The sequence below is a fragment of the Musca domestica genome, unplaced genomic scaffold, assembly GCF_030504385.1.
Source record: "Musca domestica strain aabys unplaced genomic scaffold, Musca_domestica.polishedcontigs.V.1.1 36, whole genome shotgun sequence".
NCBI lineage: Eukaryota > Metazoa > Arthropoda > Insecta > Diptera > Muscidae > Musca > Musca domestica.
The window spans coordinates 5,962,871-5,987,828 of NW_026712318.1; the positions used below are offsets into that span (position 1 = coordinate 5,962,871).

Genomic DNA, 24,958 nt, shown 5'->3' on the forward strand with positions numbered 1-24,958 from the left:
CATCTCATAATAGATATACAACAACAAACGAGTAAATATCCTGAGAACTGTCAAAAATCTACACCTTTTAGACGGATTTCTGACAGTTTTGTCATTTAATACATTTCATGAAATTAGTTGTGTATGGAAGCCGATTAATATTACATACATGGCCTATAGAGTAAGTGGGCCTAAGTTCGGCATGTCCCAGTAGTCGACAGTTTTGAAATTTAAACTTAAATAATAAATAAATAAATTATCAAATAATGAAATAATTTATTATAAGAGAATAACAGTACTTGTTTGTAAAGAAACAAGTAAAATAGCATCAGTCGGTTTTGCCGACAGATGTATACCCCCAGATGTATGTTTCGCAAGTTATGACAGTTATAAGTTGGCAGATGTTTATTATCTTCACAACAGATCTTGTGTTACAAATAATGTCGGTATGTGGGAAATTTGAGGAGATGGATGGATGTATTTGGATGCTATTTTCGAATTCCTTGAGCGCTTTGTTTTTTAAAATCTTGAACCCTATGTGAGGAGGTACCAGAAAAAATGGTCCGATCTCTACCATTTTTATAACAGATCTTGTATTGATGAAAATATTGAGAAGCTCCAAGTCTGAATGAGCTTCATGAATACTCAAAATTTTGCCATTTTGTGGGGGAGGTACCAAAAGGAGTGGACCGATATATCCCATCTTCACACCAGATCTTGAGTTATTAGAAATAATGGGACGTGTGTAATATGAAGAGAACCGGATGTTTATTTCGGATTCTTTGCTCGTTTTCATTATTCAAAACTTAGGTCCATTGTGAGGGAGGTACCAGAACGAATGGTCTGATCTCTACCATGTTTATAAAAGATCTTGCGTTTATGAAAATATTGAGATGTGCCAAGTCTGAATGGAATCGGATGATAATTTAGTGTTTTAAGAGCTTGATGGACATTCAAAATTTCGACCTTTTGTGGGAAGGTACTTGATTGAGTGGACCGATATTATCCATTTTTGTACCTGACCTAGAACTGACGTAAATATCAGGATTTGCAAAGTTGGAACCAAATCGGATTATCGATTCTCTTTCTGTGCAGAAAAAATATATTTTTTGAAAATCTCGATCATTTGTGTGGGAGGTATCAGAAGGAGTGGACCGATGTATTCCATTTTAACACCAGATCTTGGGTTAATATAAATATTGGGATTTGTGAAATTTGAAGACAATCGGACTCTTACATCACATTTTATGAGAGTTGTTATTATTTAAAATTTTTACCCTTTGTGAGGGAGGTACCAGAAGGAGTGGACCGATATTGTCCATTTTCACACTTGACCTAGTACTTACGCAAATATTAAGATTCGCAAAGTTTGAGCAAAATCGGATTATCGTTTCTCTTTCTGCGCAAAAAATATTTTTTTTTTTTTGAAAATTTCGACCTTTTGAGAGGAAGTTGCCAGAAGGTGTGGACCGATATATTCCATCTTAACACCAGACCTCGGGTTAATATAAATATTGGCATGTGTGAAATTTGAAGACAATCGGACTCTTATATCACATTTTATAAGAGTTGTAATTATTCAAAATTTTGACCTTTTGTGGGGAAGGTACTTGAGGGAGTGGACCGATATTGTCCATTTTCACACTTGACCTAGCACTGACGCAAATATTAAGATTCGCAACGTTAGAGCAAAATCGGGTTATCGTTTCTCTTTCTGTGCAAAAAATATATTTTTTTTGAAAATTTCAACCTTTTGTGGGGGAGGTGCCAGAAGGAGTGGACCGATATTACCCATCTCCGAACTCGATCTAAGTTTGACAAAAATATTACAGTGTACCAAGTTTGGACCAAATCGGATACTCCCTTCGAGAGTTATCGTGCCCACCAGCAAGACAGACAGACGGACGGACCTCGCTAGATCGACTCCAAATGTTCTGAAACGGATTTGGTCCAAAGAGACATAGAGTCAAAAAACCGTTATTTCGACTAGGCACGTTTTGACCGTATATGATATATACTTTCTGCAGCCATATGGCTGAGGGTATAATTAATACGTTTATTTTCAAAAGTAGTATTTTTGGCCGAGCTTATATAGGCCTTGATTACATATGTACATAATGTCAAAAGATTTATTGTACCACGATTTTAAAATAAGTTCGGCAAACTAAAGATGTGTGTATTGGCATTGTGGTTTCTTTTTTGTTTTTTTATATATAAAATACAATAAATATAGCAATACTTTACTTCGCTTCGCATTACATTTCAACTACAACGATGATTTTTCTTTTTTTTAGAATAGGATAGAGATGGGTTAGTTACTTAGATTGGATCTGAATACCAATGGGAATCTTATTTACTTAGTATGTTAAGTTTTTTGGTTTTTTTTTCGTACTAAACGCGTGTGTGTACAAATTAAAAAAATAAAACAAACAAAAAATCATTGAAAATACAAAAATAAAATCAAAATCATAAATAAGTAAATACTAATATATAAGGATTGAAATAAGAAAGAAAATTGATATATACTTGAACGAGTGTATCCTCGAAACATCCAACAACAGGCTTGACTTTATCGCTAAAGGTGAAGATGTTCACAAAGTCATTTGTACCTAATGTATCAAGTATTGTATATACAACATGCTTTGCGATATCTAGCCTCTGCCCCATCATAGAGCCTGAACTGTCCAACAGGATGATGACATCCTTTGGACTGGTCGCCGCTTCCATATACCATGGTCTTAAACGGCAATCGTACAAATCGACCGGTTCCATTTTCCATTTCGATGCCGGGAATTGACGCATAAAGCCGGTCGAACTACCAAAAAATTGCCACGACAGCGTCGGATCGTTTTTGTAATTATCACGAAATATTTGATCCAAATTTTCAGACCATTCAATGGCTTTTATGGTGTCCGATGCTATAATATTTATATATAAAAAATATGGATGATAAGAAAATAAACAAAAAAAAAGAGATGGCCAATTAATTTTTGAGAATTTTCCTTTTTTAAATTCAGTTTCGTTTCATTTGATTTGCTTTTTTAGTTTTTTTGATTGATGGATGTCTTTGATAATACATACAATAATAACAACAACAAAAAATATATTTCAATTCCAAATTAATACATTTTTTTAATTTTACAAATTTACAGAAAAATCAAAATAAATTTTTTAAATCTTAAAAATGTCCATAGAAGTGGTGTGCGTTAATGTAAAGACAATTGTCCATTAGAAGTATATGCGTCCTCTTGTTGAAATTCAAGCTGATACATTTTTTTGGCCCATAATCAACGGAATCTAAATTACTTGTTTTATAAAAATTCCAAAAGATTTACAAATTCGATAACCCAGCTCTTCAGTAAATGAGAGCGAATGAAGATAATAATTCCAAAACCAGTCTCATCTTTTGGGAAATAAGAGAGAGTTTCTACTCTTGCGAAAATTAAACTCAGTAAGGAAAAGTCAAAAGACGGGAGGGGCCGACTATATGATACCCTATACCACTGTGCATATTTAGTAGAGTTCCCGTAACAAAATAACTAATTTGAAGTAGATCATACCACCTATCAACATTTGGCTTAAGAGCAGTTATAGTTTGGTTTCGGAAGGAACAAATGTATGGGAGACCATCTAATATTAGGGGGTCATCCAATTCTTAATCGATTTCAACTAGAGTTTCACAAAATGGAAACGTGCGTCCCAAAATTCACTCCATTTGGGCTGATATTAGCCATTACTTGCACAATAAACCTAAAATCGGATTAAGGTTATATGTGGGAGCTATCCTAGCAAAGGTATTTCCGAGCTCTATAAGATAGCTGGTACCAAATACCATTGTTGTCGAATGCATATTACGAATGGGACTTAAACACCAAATGGGATGAAACATATATATCTCCCATATATCTCTATAGCTATATCTGTACCTAGACTGAATTCGGTCGGATGTACCAAAATTCAGGAATTTTGGACTAATATTGGCCATTTGGTGCACAATTAACCCGAAGATATATTTTGAAGATATATATGGGAGCTATATTCAAATCTGAACCGATCTTGACAAAATTTGGCAGAGGTATTTGTGGGCTGTATCGAATGCATATTACGAATGTGAGGGACTTAAACATATATATGGAAGCTATAGCTATATCTGAACCGATTTTCACCAAATTTGACGTACTCGCTTCTAGACTGAAATCGGTCGGACTTTTGGACTGATATTCTCCATTTCTCAATAAAATTTTGCAAAGGTATTTCCGTGATCTATAAGATAGCTGGTACCGAATATCATTGTTGCCGAATGCATATTACGAATGTGAGTGACTTAAACACCAAATCGGATGAGACCTATATATGGAAGCTATGGCTATATCATCGAATTTGATGAACTTGCTTCTGGACTGAATTCGGTCGGAAATACCAAAATTTAGCCCTTTATGGAGGAGGTTCGGAAGCAGTTGGCCGATATTGACCAATTCGTATCTGACCTAAGACTGATACAGGGTTGTACAGGGAGATGTCACATCGCTTGATGACATACCACGTTTGAAGCGTCAGTCCAAGCAGATTTTTACCATGAACCAATACACTCCACGCGAGCGCTCTGAAATAGTTGAAATTTACATTCAACAGAAGAAGTCAATTGTGAAAACTCAACGTGTTTTTAAAACATTAAAAAATGTGAGAAGTGCGCCTTCTAAGAACACCATTAAGCGTTTATACGAAAAATTTTCGACTGGTAAGGCTCTTTCTAATCCGAAGAGGCCATATAAAAGTCGACCAAGGCGATCGGCCGAGAATATCGCTGCCGTACGAGCCAGTGTTGAGAGGTCCCCAAGAACATCCCAAAAACGCCGTTCTCAGCAGTTGGGCATGACTCGGTCCACTTTACAACGGATTGTTCGCATTGATTTGCATTTGTTCCCGTACAAAATTCAATTGACGCAAAGAATGTTGCCTGCGGACAAGCCTCGTCGATTGGAATGGGCCCAAAGGGCAACCCTGTACTTGCTTCTGGACTAAATTCGGTCGGATGTACCAAAATTTAGGACTTCTGGACTGATATTGGCCATTTGGTCTATAATTAACCCGAATTCGGTTAAAGATATATATAGGAGCTATATTCAAATCTGAACCGATTTCGATAAAATTTAGCAAAAGTATTTCTGGGCTGAATTTGATCCCAAATATCGTTGTTACAGAGTGCATATTACGGCTGCGGAGGACAAAAACAACAAATCGGATGAACAGTCTATATGGGAGCAATAGCTGTATCTGAACCAATTTCGATCAAATTTGGCATACTTATTTTGAGGCCTTATTTGGTCGTATGTTCAAAATTCCATAATATTTGGGCTGCTTTTATACGTTTGGTGCACAATAAAAGTCAAATCGGAAGAAGATATACACATATGGGGTCTATATCTAAATTTTGATCGATTATCTCCAATTTCGATAGGGTTCGTATTTTATTTACAAAAATACATGGACCGACGGACGGAATTTGATTCTATGCAGATCATCAAAAGGAACTATTGGTCTATTTTTTTCCTTTTCCTACCTAGTGTGGAAGAGAGATTTCTGTTAAACGGGGATTTTTTTAATACTGTCCACATTAAATAGAATAAGATATTGTGGTGAAAAGTCATTCGAGTCATTAGAAGTAAATAATATAGAATTTTCCGATCCCACATGTAGTATATTTACGAGATATAATCTAGACTTCAAACCGATAAGAATGTGTAGGCATCTTTCTTGCCACATATAATATAACTATGTCTGTTTATGACCTCTCCATAAGTTTTATGGTGGTGTGGTGCATTGGCATGTGTACTTTAGCTCTGTCTCTCTCTCTCTTTATTTTACACATTATACCAAGATAGGTTAAGAGTTTATGAAGTATATGGAGTAGAATGGTGAGAACTCGGTTTTAAAAAAAGAACGATTTTATGACTGCTAAAACCAGTCAGCAAAAACTAAAATGAAAGAAATAGCCTTAATATGGACTTGCGAATAATTCTCAAGCGGAATGAGTATAAAAAATATATAGATAAAATAAATATAACAATCATTTCAAAATACAAGGACGCATATTCTGCGCTGAATGACGCTCACCCTATGGACCTTTGACTTTACATGTCTGCATTGATGTTTGTCTTATTTTAGTTTTGAATAAAATGCACAGTGTCGAAAAGAAGCGTTTTCTTAAAAGCCATTCAATATGAATTTCCATTAAAATAATTTCCACAATCGTAACCATGATATTGCATATGTATGCGCAAGTGTGTGTGTGTGGGTGTGTCAAATGTGAACGATATTAGGTACATTCCGGTCATAGGTTACGTTTGCGGAATAATTTCCAATGGAAATTCTCTTTTATCGGATATGAATCAGTTGTAGTTAATTAATAGGTGCTTTTCGAAAAAAAATCAAAAAAAAATGTAACTGCCAAAAGCGGTGCATATTTTGAAAAGAAAATAGGAAATAAAAAACAAATTTTGTGTATGTATGTTAGTATGTAACTTTTTGTTTTTTTTTTTTTTCAATATATAAGTACACTAGTTTATATTAAGTTGAAGACTAATGTCTACTACAATGGAGAACTAACTAATATATAGCATACAAAAATTATTGCTTGAAAGAGAAGACATTTAGTTATCTCTGGGATTTGGGAATTTCAGGGGAGGTATTTTATCATAATTTAAGTCTTAAGAAAAAAAATAAAAAAATTCGTCTAGTCCTGAAAAATTATTTTTTTTAATTCGCTATATCTGCTGTAATGTACCTTACATAATATTCCTCCCTTAGATATATAAAAACATTCATAGAAATGCACGATTACTTGGAAATCCTAGAATACTTGAAAATCCCTGCACAAAAATTACTTAAAAGTCCTGTCCAAGTCATAAGCCAGTAAGGAAAGGTCAAAAGTCGGGCGAGACCGACTATATGATACCCTACACCACTATGCTTATTTAGTTAGAGCTCTCAACAACTCTAAACCAAATAATATTGCTATATAGAGTATATATATTGCTATAAATATATATATATATATATATATATATATATATATATATATATATATATATATATATATATCTGAAAAATTCAGGTCATTTTGGATTGATATTAGCCATATGGTGCACAAAAAACCTGAAATCGGATAAAGATATATATGGGAGCTATAACCAAATCTGAACCGATCTTGACAAAATTTGAAACACTTATTTCTGAGCTATATCTGATTTCTTGTACCGAAGATTATTGTTGTGCAGTGCATATTGCGAATGTGAGGGACTTAAAACCCCAAATCGGATGAATATATATATGGGAGCTATATCTATATCTGAACCGATTTTCTCCAAATTTGATGTACTTGCTTCTACAATGAATTCGATCGGATGTAGCAAAATTCAGGTCATTTGGACTGATATTTGGCATTTAGTGTACAATTAACCCGAAATCGGTTGAGCATATATATGGGAGCTATATTCAAATGTGAACCGATCTTGATAAAATTTCACAGATGCATTTCTGGGCTGTATCTGATATCTGGTACCAAATACCTTTTTTTGGGTGCATATTGCAAATGTGAGGGACTTAAAACCCCAAATCGGATGAAACATATATATGGGAGCTATAGCTATATCTGAACCTATTTTCACCAAATTCGAAGTATATGCTTTTAGGCTGAATTCGGCAAGAAGTGCCAAAATTCAGTCCATTTTGGCTGATATTAGCCATTTGGTGCACAAAAAACCTGAAATCGTATAAAGATTTATATGGGAGCTATAACTAAATCTGAACCGATCTTGATATAATTTGAAACGCTTATTTCTGAGTTGTATCCGATATTTTGTACGGAAGATTATTGTTGTGGGTTGATATTGCGAATGTGGCGGATTTAAAACCCCAAATCGGATGAAACATACATATGTGGGAGCTATAGCTATATCTGAACCGATTTTCTCCAAGTTTGATATACTTGCTTCTAGACAGAATTCGGATGGATGTGCCAAAATTCAGATCATTTGGACTGATATTGGCCATTTAATGTACAATGGCTTTCTCTTCGTAAGTTGTAATTTTTCAAAATTTTGACCCTGTGTGCGAGAGGTACCTGATGGAGTGGACCTATGTTAAAAATTATTGCACCTGACCTAGTATTGACGAAAATATTAGGATTCGCAAAGACGGAGCAAATTCGGATTATCCTTTCTCTTTCTGTGCAATAAATTGTTTTCTTTGAAAATTTCGACATTTTGTGTGGGAGGTACCAGAAGGAGTGGACCGATAGTGCCCATCTCCGAACTCGATCTTAGTTTGACAATAATATTACGATGTACCAACTTCGGATCAAATCGGATACTTATCGTGCGCACCAGCCAGCCAGACAGACAGACGGATGGACGGGCAGACATCACTAGATCAACTCCAAATGTTGAAACGGATTTTGTCCAAAGAGACGTAGGGTATAAAACCGTTATTTCGACTAGACACATTTAGGCCGTATCATATTATATATATCCTCTGTAGTCATATGGCTGAGGGTATAAAAAAGCGACCGCGTGCTCAAAATTGAAGCATAAAAATGGAAGGATATCAATGTTCGCCCCATAACTATATGGCATTTGTATAAAATGCAAAGTAGGCGTTGAGAAATTAAAAAATCCCCGATTTAAAGTTTGAAAGATATTCATAAAAAATCTCGATCAAAGTCTTTCAAATTATCTTCCTAAGTGGCCCAGAATTTAAAATTGGGAAGTCTTTAAAAATAATTTGAAAACGTACGTATCTTAAGACTTGAAAACTAAGGCTTCAATGTTCGTAAAACAACTACCTGTAAGTCCACGATTAAAAATCTTGGAAGAGCTTAAAAACATTATTTAAAGCTGTAAGGCTCAAGGCTTATTAGATTCTTAAATAATCCCTAAAGTCTCTACAATTTAATGCATGAAAGTCCTCAAAAGTATTTTTGAAAAATTCATCATTGCAAGCCCTTGAAAAATATATGAAAATTGTCGACTATTAAAGGATTGGAAGTCCTCGAAGTCAAAGTCTAGATGTTTGGATCTCCCCCAAAATCTTTAAGAAGTCCATACCTAAGAAGTTGGATGTAATTGAAAAATATTCTATAGAGGTCATAGATTAAAGGCTTAAGAGTCTTAAAAAAGGTCCACAACTAAAGGATGAAAAATGACTCAAAAATATTCGTAAAACTCCTTTGTTAGAGTTTTGGAAGTCTATATAAAATATATATTTATTTAAAGAATATATTTCAAAATTAAATAATTTCGGAATTCATTAAAAAATATCCAGATAATTTTCACGATAAATGACTTGCATGTCCTTGAACAAATATTCTTAAAAATTCGGTAGGAAAAACTTTGAAAGTCCATGAAAAATAGTCTTAAAAATTCAAAAGAGTCAATAATAAAATTCTACAATGTAATTGAAGGAATATTATTATGAAGGGCAAGTTTAAAAGCTTCAAAGTCCCTATAAACAATTAAAAAAAACATTCCATACAAAACAAAAAACTTATTAAAAACGTTCCTAAGAATCTACGATTATGGGCCTAATTTTTTACAAAAATTAATTTTTTTTTTCTCTTTTCCCCAAAAACTAGTGTACTTTTGTTTTTCAAAATAGTTTTCATCTAATTTTTAACGTGTTAGTAGTAACTCTCGGTGACGACAATCGAAACACAAAAAAAACGAAAAATAAAACAACAAATAACTCGAACCTCTATCGTAAACATTCGTCGGCACATGCACTGAGCTGACACTCATATTAACGGGTGTATTAAAGAATTCCTCTTTCGGTGTTAGAACAATCGTTTTAGGTGTTATGAAAATTTTTGGCCCGCCCGCATCTTCCAGATCGCGGGGCGGTTCCGTGGGTACCGGTTCGTGTGGCTCAATCATTTCTTTCGAATTATAATATGAAAAATATTTGTTGGGTTTTTCCATTTGATATGTTAAGGCAGTATTTTCGGCGGTATCCATAATGCGCTGAATGAATTCAAGAAAAGTTTCAAAACATTATTAATTTTGGCGATTATTAATTATGAGCATAAATAATAAAATATATTCTTAATGGTATTGAATGCCATTGTTGCCATCAATGCCATCAGTTCTCGAAAACATTCCGACTTACGCGAACGGCACTTATTTTTAATTCCATCATTGTTTTCACTTCACTGGCCATGTTTTCAACAATTTTCGATCCAGATCTGGAAACAACTTGGGCCTGTTTGAAACTCTGTAAAGAGAAAAATAAAACAATAATTAGAATAAAATGGATTTTTAAACCCTCCACCATACATAATATGGAGGATATATTAAGTTCGTCATTCCGTTTGTAACTCATCGAAATAATAATATTAGACCCAACAAAGTATATATATTCTTGATCAGCGCAAAATTCTAAGACGATTTAGCCCTGTAAAGATAGGAAGGTAAAATTTTGCACCAATCTGTCTTCTGTCTGCAGGCAGATCAAGTTGCATCAAAATTTGTATTTGAAGTTCGTAATGGGTACTACAACTTATGACGGAATATTGTCTGTGCACGTCCACGTCTTAGTATAGCCCCTCCATACAACGGTACCTCCCTTGATTCGATATTTTGATGATATTAGCGACATTATTCACTGGAATTGTTTCGAGTTTCGTATTTGAAGTTCGTAATGGATACAACAGCCTGAGACAGAAAATTGTCTGTGCCGGTCCACGTCTTCGTATAGCCCCATATAACGGTACCTCCCGATATTCGGTATTTTGATGATTTTAGATACATTGTTACCGATTTTTTTCGCTTTTGAATATTGTAATAGCTTATGACAAATGTTACCTATGCAGGTCCATGTCGTCGTATAGACCCTAATATAACAGCTACATTCGGTATTTTTAAGATTTTTACAGAATTTTTAACGGATTTTATTGTTTTTGAGAATTGCCAAATTCATTCCAAAAGTTCGGCCCGGCCGAACTTACAGCTTTTTTATTTGTGTTTTTTTTTTTAATTTTATTGAATGAAAGTAAAAAATGTCGGAAATGGCATCAAATTTTAGAATAAGTTTAGATTTGTTCGAATTGGTCACCTTTGGCATGAATTATCGCCTTCAAACGGCCAATGAAACCATCACACGCTGTCCGAATGTTGCTCTACGGTATTTTGGCCCATTCCCGGCAAAGCGCTTGCTTGAGGTGATCGACACAACGAATTTTTTTTTTTTTGGTGCCAACCTTGCTTTCTAAAATACTCCAGACACAATAGTCCAACGTATTGGTATCCGGAGATTTTGGTGGCCATTGTACGCTGGAAATGAAACGAGGAACATCATTGTGTAATTATTCTTGGGTGGCGCGTGCTGAGTGCGATGGTGCTGAGTCCTGTTGGAATGCCCGAGGTCTGCGGCAAAAATGTTTGCGTGCCCAACGCTTTAATACACCCTTCAGAATATTTTCGCTATAATATTCGGCATTTATTCTGATACCACGGACGATTGTTACGAGCCGAGAGCGACCATCGGCTGTTATGGCGACTCACATCATCACCATGAACGGAGCTTGAATTCTGGTGGCCAACCGAAGGTTCACATTTTCAGCTGACCTCTTTGGCAAGTAAACACGATAATTTTATTTGTTTATAAACTGCAGGACAACGAATCTTTTCTCATCGGAGAAAACCAAATTCGGCAGATCACCACTTTCGCAAAGCGAAAGCTCTTTTGATTCTATTTTCTTTCTGTTGCGGTGTAAGTTCTTGCACTTTTTGGAATTTCAATGGTTTTACCCCTAACTCATTTTTCAATATTTGGCGAATGGAATATTACGATATTTTCACCTCACGAGCCATTTTTCGGAAACTGCGACGCGGGTTTCGACCAAGTCGCTTCTTTACTTTTCGATTTCGAAATATTGGGATGTTCTAAATTTGAAAATAATCGGATGCTTATTTCGAATTTTATGACCATCATAGTTATACAAAATTTTGACCCATTGTGGAGGAGGTACCAGAAGAAGTGGTCTGATATAATTCATCTTCACATCAGATTATGTTTTGATAGAAATATTATGATGTGTGAAATTTGAAGAGAATCGGATGCATATTTCGCAAATTATAAGAGACATAATTATTAAAAATTTTGACCCTTTGTGGGGGAGGTACCAGAAGGAATGGACCGATATATTTCATTTTCACACCACATATTTTGTTAGTAGAAATATTGTGATGTGCGAAAATTAAAGAGAATCGGAGGCTTATTGCTCATTTTATAAGAGTTATAATTATTCCAAATTGTCACCCTTTGTGTGGAAGGTACATGTTGGTGTGGACCGATATTGCCCATTTTCGCACCTAACGTAGAACTGATATCGATATTGGGTTTTGCAAAGTTTGTACAAAGTTGGATGTTGCCCACCTCCGAGCTCGATCTAGATCGACTCCAAATATCCTTAAACGGATTTGGTCCAAAGAGACCTTGGGTCTAAAACCGTTATTTTGACGAGGCACCTTTTGTCCGTATCAAATGATATATCCTCTGTGTACAAAATACTTTGTACATACTTTTGAGTGCGGTTGAGGCGCTGGGAAAATCTAGCAATAAACAATAAATAGTCTAAAATTATCTTGTACGCTGACGCATACGATAATGTGTGAGATAATAAAGGCTATGACCCACACGCACAGATATCAATGCGCTCAGCAGATGCACAAGACCACTTGAATGAAATGACAAGCAGCCCTGCAATGTTCTCCATTCAGTATTAGAATAGATAAGAATGATTGTGTGGCTGCGATTAGGTTAAGATAGATTAGTTTCAGAAGTACTTAAGGAATATACTTTTAAATAAAAATCAGAATTGAATCTACAGCCAAACCAGTCGGTTGGGTTTCTTTTCTCATTCACTCTGTATCCATATATCAATATACCCTAAAAATATCTGAAATTTGGAAGAACCGTTATCTTTACAAAATTGTGCATTGAGTCATTCTAAAATTGTGGTCGAAACTTTAAAAGTACTGAAAATTAGAAGGTACAGTAATATGAGGCCAAAATCAAATAGTGAAGTAATCTTATAAATTTTTAGCAAGGAGAGATTATATCTACTTAGAACCCTAAATGTCGAATTACACATGGTTTGGTTAAAAATTGTGATAAAAACATTCACAATACCAAAAGTCAGGAAATAACGCTATATGAGAACCATACCGAAACGTGAACCGATATATCCCATTTTTAATACCAAACATGCTAGGGGTCTGTGTAAAATTTCAAAGCTATAAAATGCTACCCTGAATTAACCTTCGTTTTAAACATCTCACCCCACTGTGCGTCGCACATAGTTATATTTATATAAAAAAAAAAAAAAAAAACAATATCGGGGGCACCTTATATGGGGGCTATACGATATCGTCGACCTGTATAGGGTGAGATGAAAAAACTGCAACCAACTTCAGACTGCTGGCATTTCTAAGCCACTCGTTCGACAGCTGTTATAATTATTCCAGTGATAGCTTATTATATTGTTTACGAGTGAACAAAAGCATTTTGGTGAGAATTTTCCAGAAAAAAATCATTCGTGATGGAATTCAAACGTGATTTCTTTATATTTCGCTGGAAAAACACAGGTGGCTATCGTTAGAGCACACCAGCATTTAAATGTGAATAAATCTTTTGTGGCTCGTACCCCCAAAAAAAAAACGCAAAAAAAAACAGCAACCTCAGCAGAAATGGTTCGAAGAGTAAAGAAGCGACTTGATCGAAACCCGCGTCGCAGTGGCCCAAAAATGGCTCGTCAGCTGAACATATCACAATATTCCATTCGGCAAATATTTAAAAATGAGCTGATTGAAATTCCAAAAAGTGCAAGAACTTACACCGCAACTAAAAGAAAATAAACTCAAAAGAGCTAAAGAGTTGCTTCGCTTGGCCGAAAGTGGTGAACTGTCGAATTTGGTTTTCTCCGATGAAAAAACATTCGTCGTCCAGCAGTTTGTAAACAAACAAAGTGATCGTGTTTACTTGCCAAAGAGGTCAGCTGAAAATGTGCACCTTCGGTTGGCCACCAGAACTCAAGCGCCGCCCATGGTGATGGTGTGGTGTGGGTCGCCATAACAGCCGATGTTCGCTCTCCGTTCGTATTAATCGACCGTGGCATCAGAATAAATGCCGAATATTATCGCGAAATTATTCTGGAGGGTGTATTACAGCCTTGGCCACGCAAACCTTTGGGCCGCAGACCAACAGCATCATCGCACTCAGCACGCGCCACCCAAGAATGGTTACAAAATGAGGTTCCTCGCTTCATTTCCAGCGCACAATGGCCACCAAAATCTCCGGATATCAATCCGTTGGCCTATTGTGTATGGAGTATTTTAGAAAACAAGGTTGGCACTAAAAAATACCAAATTATCGATCACCTCAAGCAAGAGCTTCGCCGGGAATGGACCAAAATACCACAGAGCAAAATTCGGGCAGCCATAATTCGTGCCAAAGGTGACCAATACAAACAAATCTAAACTTATTCTAAAATTTGATTCTATTTCCGATCTTTTTTTTTTTTTTGCATTCATACGATAAAATTAAAAAAAAAAAACAGTAAAGAAAGTCTTAAAGTCGGGCGGGCCCGACTTTATGATACCCTACACCACTTTACTAATTTAGTAGAGCTCCGCATAAAAAGTTTTTATGGGAGAATTCAATCATACACGCTGTGATTATAATTATAATTTAAATTTCAAAGGACTAAATATGCCGAAGCATTTGTATCTTTTAAATTCGGACTGGTATTGCCCATTTGGTGCACAATTAATTTGAAATCGGATAAAAATAATTGTGGGAGCTATATCCAAATCGGAACCGATCTCGATAAAATTTGGCAAAGATATTTCTGAACTGTATTTGATATATTTCCCTGAATATCGTTGTTACAGAGTGCATACTACGGCTGTGGGTAACAAATATAACAAATCGTATGAACAGTATATATGGGAGCTATAGCTATATCTGAAACGATCTTCACCAAATTTGACATACTAACTTCTAGACTCAATTCGGTCGTAAGTGCCAAATTTCATCCAATTTGTGCAAATATTACACATTTGGTGCGCAATAAAAGGTAAATCGGACGAAGTTATATATGGGAGCTATATCCAAATCTGAACCGATCTCGATAAAATTTAGGAAATGTGTTTCTGAGCTGTATTTGATATATTTCCCCAAATACTGTTGTTACAGAGTGCATATTACGGCTGCGGAGGACAAAAATAACAAATCGGATGAAAAATATATATGGGAGCTATAGCCATATCTGAACCGATTTCGATCAAATTTGGCATACTTATTTTCAGGTCCAATCTGATCGTACTTGCAAAATTCCATACTATTCGGACTGATATTACACGTTTGGTGCACAATAAAAGACAAATCGGGAGCTATATCTAAATGTTGACCGATTATCTCCAATTTCAATAAGTTTCGTCCTTGAGCCAAACAAATGATTTGTGCAAAATTTCATCTGGATAGGGCAATAAATGCGAACTGTACTTTGTTTACAAAAATACATGGACAGACGGACGGACGGATGGACAGACGGATATGCATAAATCGACTCAGAATGTGATTCTATGCAGATTATCAAAAGGAACTATGTGTCTATCTCGTTTCCTTTTGCCTGTTACAAACAAATGCACAAAGACATAATACCCTGACCACCTTGTGGTGTTGGGTGTAATAAAAGTTATGGCGTTTGACTTTGTTGCAGTTTTTATACCGTCCACCATAGTATGGAATGTATATTAAATTTGTAATTCCGTTTGCAACGCCTCGAAATATACATTTTAGACCCCATAAGGACATCTATTCGTGATCAGAATAAAATTCTATGTCGATTTATCTCTGTCAGTCCGTCTGTCCGGCTATCCGTCTCTCCGTCTGTCGAAGTCACTCTAGCTTCCGAACGAAATGAAGTAGATTGAAAAAATTCTACTCAAATTTATATTATGTCTATAGGAATTTTGGTATTGAAAATTGGCCATATAGGTCTATTTTTGGTATAGCCCCCATAAAGCGGTACATCCCGATATTCGATATTTTGATGATTTTAGCGACATTTTTCACCGGAATTGTTTCAAATTTGGTACTTGAAGTTCGTAATGGACTACAGCCTATGACAGAAAATTGTCTGTGCAGGTCCACGTCTTCGTATAGCCTCCATATAACGGTACCTCCCGATATTCGGTATTTTGATGATTTTAGCGACATTTTTCACCGGAATTGTTTCAAATTACGTATTTAGAGATCGTATTGGGACTACAGTCTGTGACAGAAAATTGTCTATGTAGATCCACGTCTTCGTATAGGACCCATATATCAGTACCTCCCGATATTCGGTATTTTAACGATATTAGGTGCAATACCCACCGAAATTGTTTGAGATGTCGTATTTGAAGTTCGTAATGGATGCTACAGCCTGTCTAAGCAGGTCCAAGTCTTCGCACAGCTCCGATATAACTGTACCTCCCTATATGCGGTATTTTGATGATTTTAGCGACATTATTAACCGTAATTGTTTCAAATTTGGCATTTGAAGTTCGTAATGGATACTACACCCTAAGACAGAAAATTGTTTGTGCAGGTCCACGACTTCGAATAGCCCCCATATAACGGTACCTCCCTATATACGATATTTTAATGATTTTAGCTACATTATTCACCGTTTATTTCAAGGCTTATGACAAGCAATGCCTATATTCGGTATTTCTAAAATTTTAACATAATTTTTTAAGGAGTTTATTTTTTGAAATTTTCCAACTTCATTCCAAATGGTGGGGAGTATTCAAAGTTCGGCCCGGCCGAACTTACTGCTTTTTAGCTTGCTGATTTTTTCAAACTTCACACATTTCTTTCACATTTTTGCCCATATAAGATGTGGTGTCAAAATGGAATATACGGTTAACAGCCAACTACTTTTTAAATATTTTTGTTTTATTTTTTTCTATTTCTGACATTGCACATTCAAATGCATGCAAGCCATATGATTGTGGCACACATACACATATGTGCTTCACTATGTATAAACATATGCAAAAACACTTTTAACGGGCAATAATCCGCATTTTCTCTAACATTCCGTTTATTTTTAAATGCACATTTAGCCTAGATTTCATTTCTATTTTCCATATTCACAGACGCGCTTGCATTGACATTCATTTTATTTCTGGCAAAAAAAAAAATCAATAAATTTATGTTCCAAGTGGTCGAATGAACAACCGACTGGCTGACTGACTGGCTGTCTCAGAAGCAATACCGCATTGTGTTCCCCCTGCATTCCCATACACATACACATGACACACTTTTCTGTGTGGATTAGACGAGTGTGTGTGTGTTTGTGTGAGTGTTTGCCCACATACAGTTCCTGGTCTACTTACCTCTTGGACCTCTTTGCGGCGTGTAATGAAATCACCCAAATGGAATAATTCCATGCCCAATTTATCGGCCCACGAATGAGCTCTGGAAATAGAATGGGAAATAAATTTCGATTAAATATTTGGAAAGTAATTGAGACCGTAATTCCGTAATCCTTACACATTATAATTGATTTTTTCAGCAGACGCCACTAGGTTGACACCATTTTTGGGCCAGAGCACAAACATAGAAAAGCAAAGAATTTTCCACAGAAATGTGAAATGGAATTTTCTTAGCAACATTTTGCTAAGAATATTTATTTTTTCTTTTTTTCTAAATAGAAGAGATTCTTTTATTAAATAACACTGCACAAATTTATTCGAGAAGATGACATGGATTCAATTTAGAAAACAAAATTCGACGATACCGATTTTCCGTTTTTCTTTTGCAATTTTGGTTTTTCCAACTTTCATTCGAGTATTTTCATTGTGAATTTTCAATATTCGGCCCGATTAGTTTTCCAACAAATCTAATTCACTGTGTATTTTATCAAAATATTGAACATATTTTTCCTCCGTTTGCTGGAATTTTCTTTTTCCCGTTTCTGTTTCGAGTTAAAATTTTCTTTCTGCTGCCACTGAAAATGGACTTTTCTTGTATCTATACTGGAGTTTTTTGACAATTCAGTCAAAATTACAACGCAACGATGAGTTCATCGTTTGTCTTACATGCATCCAACAGAGACCTCCAGTGCGACATGGAGAACTCAATTGCTGAACTCTTCTGGCGGTGCTGTGCGCAGAAGCCATCCTTAGCCAACGCATGCCAGATGGAATTGTTTATGTTTACATTTGTCCAGGCGACACATGTAGCGGCATTTGATGTTGGCCAACAGGTGGTTGTTTTGCTTCGTTTGATGGTGGTGCGGGTGGGCTATGGCATAAATATAAACACAAGTTGGCGTCTGCTCAGTTGCATTGTTTATGTCTGATTTCATTGACGAAATTCTGCCGCTATATTCGTTGTTGTTGTTCTTGGCGTTTTGTAATGCTCGAGCATGAATGGCGGCGCTCGCGACCGTTGACTTCGTGCAATATTCAACAGTTTGCTCTCCGGTTAATGGCACAAAGCATGTTGCTGTTGTTGTATTTGTATTTGTTGCCGTCGTTGTTTATGCTGAACTTGAAAATGTGACATTCATACATTGCCGCTAGAAGATTTCCTGCCAAAAAGTAGGTCACCGGCATTGTATTGTACAATTGTAAATGTATGTGGGTACATACGTATGTAGGTTTAGATTTTTATGCGAGTGTGTTTGTGCAATTGCTAGTGGTCATGTGCAACGTAAAAGTAATTCCGCATTTTTTTATACACACAGTTGACAAAGTATGAAGTACGATTTTCTTTTTACCGTTAGTTATGTGGGCCTATAAGGAAAGGTCGAACATGCTGGGATTAAAATGACGTCTTATGTCTTTTTATTACAGTTCTAAATAAAATTACATTTTAAGTCGATTTATGGATGTCCGTCGGTCTTTTGTACTTAAACATGGTACAATAGGTGCGTCTGGTTACCCTAAAGTTTGTAACAATTGTTACAAATTTTTACTGGAAGTCGTCTGTTAACCCAAAAGTTTTGCAAAAGAGAGCGGTTGGAGAGAGAAATTTTGACAGTTCTTTCAGTGAGAGTTTGCAAATTCTTGCTGGACAAATTTCTTCTTGCAATCACTTGCAACTCTTCTTCTTCTCATTCATCGACATTCAATCAGATGTTTTCTATTGTTTGTTTATTTATTTTTGTGCTTTCAATTTGAAAATATTTTTTTGGAATTAGCAAGACTAATAGTTTTTGGAGAAAAACTTTACAAAATGTGAAAAACGTAAATGTTAATATGTAGTATGAAAATAAAAGACTATTTCCAACATTTTTATTTAAAAAACTTGTAAAATTAGTATTGTCTCTTTTGCTGTAATTCTCCTTATGGGGGACAAATTGGTTTGTTTTGACAAATCAGCTGATTAGTTGCAAGCTTCTGCAGGAATACCGTCTGTTTACTTTTCGCATTTTCCTTGCAAAAGAGAATAAAACTATCTTTTCTCTCAGAAAGAAGTTGCTGGACAATTCCTGCTGGAAAAGTAACCAGACACACCTAATGTTATCAAGGTAATCTAATTTCAAATAATAATATGCAGCTCTACATTTTTCCCTTTATGATATCAAACCAGTAAAAAGGCTGTAAGTTCGGCCGGGCCGAACTTTGAATACCCTCCACCATTTGGAACGAATTTGGCAATTCTCAAAAAGAATAAAATCCGTTAAAAATTCTGTTAAAATCTTAAAAATACCGAATGTACGAACGACATGGACCTGCATAGGTAACTTTTGTCATAAGCCAATACAATATCCAAATGCGAAACTCGGAAAAAAATCTGTGAATAATTTCGCTATAATCAAAAATACCATTATATGGGGGCTATACGAAGACGTGAACCTGCACAGACAATTTTCTGTCATAGGCTGTAGTATCCACTCCGAACATCAAATACAAAATTTGAAACTATTCCGGTGAAAAATGTCGATAAAATCATCGAAATACCGAATAACGGGAGGTACCGTTATATGGGGGCTATACCAAAACGTGGAGCTTCATGGCTCATTGTCAATACCAAAAGTCTCGCAGACATAACATTCATTTGAGCAAAATTTTATCAATCTACTTCAATTCGTTCGGAAGCTAGAGCGATTTCCACAGACGTATAGACGGACGGACATCGACATAGAATTTTATGCTGATCAAGAATATATATGGTGGAGGGTATAAAAACTGCAAAAAAGTCAAACGCCATAATGAATTATGCCGAATTATGGCCTTCAAACGGCCAATGAAACCATCACACGCTGCCCGAATGTTGATCTGCATTATTTTGGCCCATTCCCGGCGAAGCGCTTGCTTGAGGTGATCGACACTTTGGTTTTTTTTTTAGTGCCAACCTTGCTTTCCAAAATACTCCAGACACAATAGTCCAACGGATTGGTATCCGGAGATTTTGGTGGCCATTGTGCGCTGGAAATGAAGCGAGGAACCTCATTTTGCAACCATTCTTGGGTGGCGCGTGCTGAGTCCTGTTGCAATGTCCAAGGCCTGCGGCCAAAATACGAGGCTTTAATACAACCTCCAGAATATTTTCGCGATAATATTCGGCATTTATTCTGATGCCAAGGTCGAATAATACAAGCGGAGAGTGACCATCGATTGTTATGGCGACCCACACCATCACCATGTCTGGCGCTTGTTGGCACTAAAAAATACCAAAGTGTCGATCACCTCAAGCAAACACTTCGCCGGGAATGGGCCAAAATACCGCTGAGCAACATTCGGGCAGCATGTGACGGTTTCATTCACCATTTGAAGGCCATAATTCGTGCCAAAGGTGACCAATTCGAACAAATCTAAACTTATTCTTAAATTTAATGCTATTTCTGACATTTTTCATTCAATAAAATTTAAAACAAAATGTAAAGATTATGGCGTTTGACTTTGTTGCAGTTTTTTATCCTACCCTGTATAGATGAAATCTGTCTTCTGGCCGACTTTCTAGCAGTGTTAAACAGAATCAACAAGTTAAACGTTAATTAGTTCTGAAATTGAAACTACCCACCCTGGACAATTTCTTGTTTTATTTTACAGATCTTTGAGATTAAATTGTTAGGTTTTAAATCGGTAACAGTATTTGCAAGGCCATTTGCTAATCCACATTATGTCCTCCAACATTATTCGTTACACTCAAAAGGCCAGTTAACGATCCAACTAAAATTTTCTCCGATATACTCAATAAACAATGAATAACAAATGTCAATGGCTGTAACACAATAATAACAACTTAAGTTTATATTTATTTAACACGAAATGCTTACAAACTTACCGTTAATAATAGCAACAACAAAAACACAAGTCTTTGTGCAATAACAATAAAAATTGAAAATCCTGTCAATATGCCCAACAGCGTAACAAGTGTCAACACTTCAACAAGGCGCACAGCGACCGGCATTCTTTCTCTAACTTTCATTTAATTTTATGTAAGACAAAAAAAAAACGTTGAATTTCGTATTTGTAAAATTTTGGTAAGGAAATTTTATTTACAATGCAAAAATTTAGACATTTCCAATGTACACTGAACAAATTTACAAAAATATATATATATACATCAATATAATTTAAAAAAAAAATACATTATAAAAACATAATTTTAGGTACTTATTAATGGCATAAAAGAATAGGAAGCATATGTCTTTTTGGCTCCAACTCATTTGTGCAGTTCGGATAGTAGTTTGAAATTAAATCCATTCATTCAAAGAATTTTAAAATCACTTCTAACGTCTTCGCCATGGCCGTTACCTAGAAAAAAAAAATTACACATAATTTAAATATGTATTTAATAATAAGAAAAAATATCCCAACAAACACTTTGAATCCCACCGATGTAATTCAATCTCTCGTGCAAGTGCCCTTGGTATGCATTTTTTTTCATTAATTGTTTTTATACCCTCAGCCATATGGCTACAGAAGGTATATATCACTTGATACGCCCAAAACGTGCGTCATCGAAATAACGGTTTTAGACCCTAGGTCTCTTTGGACCAAATCCATTTTAGGATATTTGGAGTCGATCTAGCCATGCCCATCCGTCCGTCTGTCTGGCTGGCTGGTGCGCACGATAACTCTCGAAGAGAGTGTCCAATTTGAACCAAACTTGGTACATCGTAATATTATTGTCAAACTTAGATCGAGTTCGGAGATGGGCAATATCGGTCCATTCCTTCTGCTACCTCCTCCACAGGATAATAATCCAATTTTACTCCTACTTTGAATTTCCTAATATCTGTGTCAGTGCTACGTCAGGTGCGAAAATAGGCAATAATCAGTCCACTCAATCAACTATTTCCTCCACAAATGGTCAAAATTTTCAATAATTACAACTCTTATAAAATGTGATGTTAGAGTCCGATTGTCTTCAAATTTCACACATCCCATTTGTTTTATTAACCCAAGGTCTACGCCTTCTGGTACCACACCCACAAAAGGTCGAAATTTTCAAAAAAAAAAAAAAATTGCACAGAAAGAGAAAGGATAATCCGATTTTGCTCCCACGTTGCAAATCCTAATATTTTCGTCAGTGCTACGTCAGGTGCGAAAATGGACAATATCGATCCACTCCATAAAGCAGCTCCCCCACAAAGGGTAAATAATTACAACTCTTATAAAATAATTGTATTAATAATAATTTATTAACCCAAGGTCTGGGACAAAAATGGAATACATCGGTCCACTTCTTTTGGTACCTCTCCCACAAAAGGTCGAAATGTTGAATATCCATTAAGCTCATAAAGCGCGATATTACCATCCAATTCCATTTAGACTTGGCACATCTGAATATTTCCATCAACACAAGATGTGTTATAATGATGGTAGAGATCGGAATACTTCTTCTGGTACCTCCCCCACAAAGGGTGAAAGTTTGAATAAACAAAACGAACATAAAATCCTAAAGAAGCATCCAGTTCTCTTCTCAAATTAGACATATCACAATATTTTTATTAGCCCAAGGTCTGGTGGGAAGATAATATATATATGGTCTACTCCTTCTGGTACCTCCCCACAACGGGTCAAAATTTTTAATATCCATGAAGATCATAAAACGCGAAACGCGATTCCATTCAGTCTTGGTATATTGCAATATTTCCATCAACATCTATTATAAAGATGATATAGATCATACGATTTCTTCTGGTACCTCCACCACATGGGGTTCAATATTTTTAAAATTTTACACATACAAACATTTTTGTTAACAAAAGATCCTTCTGGTGCCTCACCCAAAATTTAGCACAGTTGTCAATACTTTTATCTTTACAACCTGTTATTTCTAAATATTGCTTTCAACCAGAAACCTAATATAAATACGGAATTTATGAATTCACATAAAATGTGATATAAAGATTCGATTTACTTGTATTCTTTCACTCTGATATATTTATCTGTATTATATGAAGTATGAAAATGGAATGCTTCGGTCGACTATACTTGGTACCTCACGCACATTTTTACTTTTATAAAAATTATCACATATTCTCATATAAAGTAAAGGAAGTTACCAAATAAAGTTCAAACCTGCCACGTCGAAATATTTATATCATATATGTTTAAGTCTGATACGAAATGTACAATATTGACCCATTACTTCAGATCCTGCATAGAAGGTCAACAATATAATCGTATAATCGAACATTGCAATATTTCCATCTATACATCTGTCGGGTAAACCTAGAGATACTTTTTAACTTGTTTTTGATCGCCTTGGCTATGTTACCGAATGTTTTCGAGAAGTTGGCAAGGTTTTCTCTCATTTTCTTTTCATTTCATTACATGCTGTTTTGGCCTAAGTAAGGACTGGGCCCAATGGGTCTTTCAGAAGAAACTCAACCGAATAATATTTCCATGTTTTTTCATCTCTATCTAAAAGTGTAAATTTTGAACTTCAATAAATTAGAACAAAAGGCTTACAAATGTATCCGCAGCGTAGGCACACGAATGCTTTATTAGATCTATCAGTTCATCTAAATCATAGTATTGCAGCACTCGAAATACAACCTGTAACATAAGACAAACATAAATAAACATTCGAAAATAAGGCGACAGCAATGTTACACTTACAATAGCTGTGGTAATTAGGAATAGTGGCCATATAATACTAATAACAAATCTTGTCGTCCATACTATTGTGTACCAGAGAATTATAAACATGGCAATATAAGCGATAAATTTGCTTAGGTCCGACGGAATTGCAACATTCTTGTTAAGCCACTCAAAAAGTACCGTGTGAAGAGGTAGGTCCTTAATAGGAAGACAAATACAAACATAATGGCTTCCATAAGAATTAAATGCTAAACGAGCTTACCGTCCAATCTTCGGTGGTTATTTTTTGAATTTTTGACATTTTACTGGGGGAATTTTTGTGTAGGGCTGCAAATGAATGTTAAATATTATTGAATGAGATGTTCACTATATTTCAAGACATCGGATTATACTGGATAATCGGCTAAGTAATTTATTTAACCAGGGTATTCCCAAAAAAATTTAGAACACAATAAAGCCCAAAGAGCAGTGTCGTCCCAGAATGAGCTAGTTCAAGGCAAATATTCACTAAAAAGGAACAATGGGAAACAGTAACAAGTAATTTTGTTGCTTTAGAGAATTGCTTAATATCACGTTTATACGATTAAAAGTAAACTCACTTGTATTTCTAAAAATACTCCTTGATGGAAATAAATGCCGCTCTGCTAATGTTTATCTATGTATTGTAAACAGGTACCAAAAATAAATGATGACAAAATGAAAAGAAATCGAGGAGAATCGGTCCAAATTTTAGATTTAGCTCCCATATATATCTTCGTCCGATTTCAATTTTATTGTGCACCATATGTATAACATTTTTCTAAATAGGAAGCAAGTACTTCAAATTTAGTGTAAATCGGTTCAGATATAGCTATAGCCCCCATATA

The 24,958-nt window shown here is 35.5% G+C and overlaps 3 protein-coding genes across 5 annotated transcripts in view; all 3 read right to left on the minus strand.

The window, feature by feature from the left end:
* Positions 1-18,801, minus strand: part of LOC101895300 (voltage-dependent calcium channel subunit alpha-2/delta-3) — a 71,551-nt gene extending 52,750 nt beyond the window's left edge. Inside the window, exons 1-5 of one of the 2 annotated variants that reach the window (XM_011292715.3) lie at positions 17,578-18,801; positions 17,421-17,502; positions 10,141-10,245; positions 9,728-9,995; positions 2,506-2,897 (exon numbers count right to left, since the gene is read on the minus strand). In XM_011292715.3, the coding sequence (XP_011291017.2) occupies positions 2,506-2,897; positions 9,728-9,995; positions 10,141-10,245; positions 17,421-17,502; positions 17,578-17,699 (969 nt within the window). In that variant the 5' untranslated portion in view covers positions 17,700-18,801. The remainder of the gene's footprint in view (positions 1-2,505; positions 2,898-9,727; positions 9,996-10,140; positions 10,246-17,420; positions 17,503-17,577) is intronic. The other variant, XM_020035500.2, reaches the window with a different exon arrangement.
* A 2,226-nt stretch (positions 18,802-21,027) lies between these two features.
* On the minus strand, positions 21,028-21,465 carry LOC101895469 (uncharacterized). The gene is made up of 2 exons (XM_005179859.3): positions 21,322-21,465; positions 21,028-21,258 (listed from the first exon to the last, which is right to left on the minus strand). The coding sequence occupies exons 1-2, from the start codon at positions 21,463-21,465 to the stop codon at positions 21,145-21,147; spliced, it is 258 nt and encodes an 85-aa protein (XP_005179916.2). The 3' UTR covers positions 21,028-21,144.
* A 34-nt stretch (positions 21,466-21,499) lies between these two features.
* LOC101892780 (uncharacterized) lies at positions 21,500-24,620 on the minus strand. 2 transcript variants are annotated; one of them, XM_011292716.3, is made up of 5 exons: positions 24,485-24,620; positions 24,355-24,419; positions 24,111-24,290; positions 23,961-24,047; positions 21,500-21,794 (listed from the first exon to the last, which is right to left on the minus strand). In XM_011292716.3, exons 2-5 carry the CDS (start codon positions 24,391-24,393, stop codon positions 21,744-21,746), a joined length of 357 nt encoding a protein of 118 aa, XP_011291018.1. In that variant the 5' UTR covers positions 24,394-24,419; positions 24,485-24,620; the 3' UTR covers positions 21,500-21,743. The 2 variants fall into 2 exon arrangements, with proteins under 2 accessions (XP_011291018.1, XP_005179898.1); XM_005179841.4 differs by having other exon boundaries at positions 24,355-24,601.
* Between the last annotated feature and the right edge of the window lie 338 nt (positions 24,621-24,958).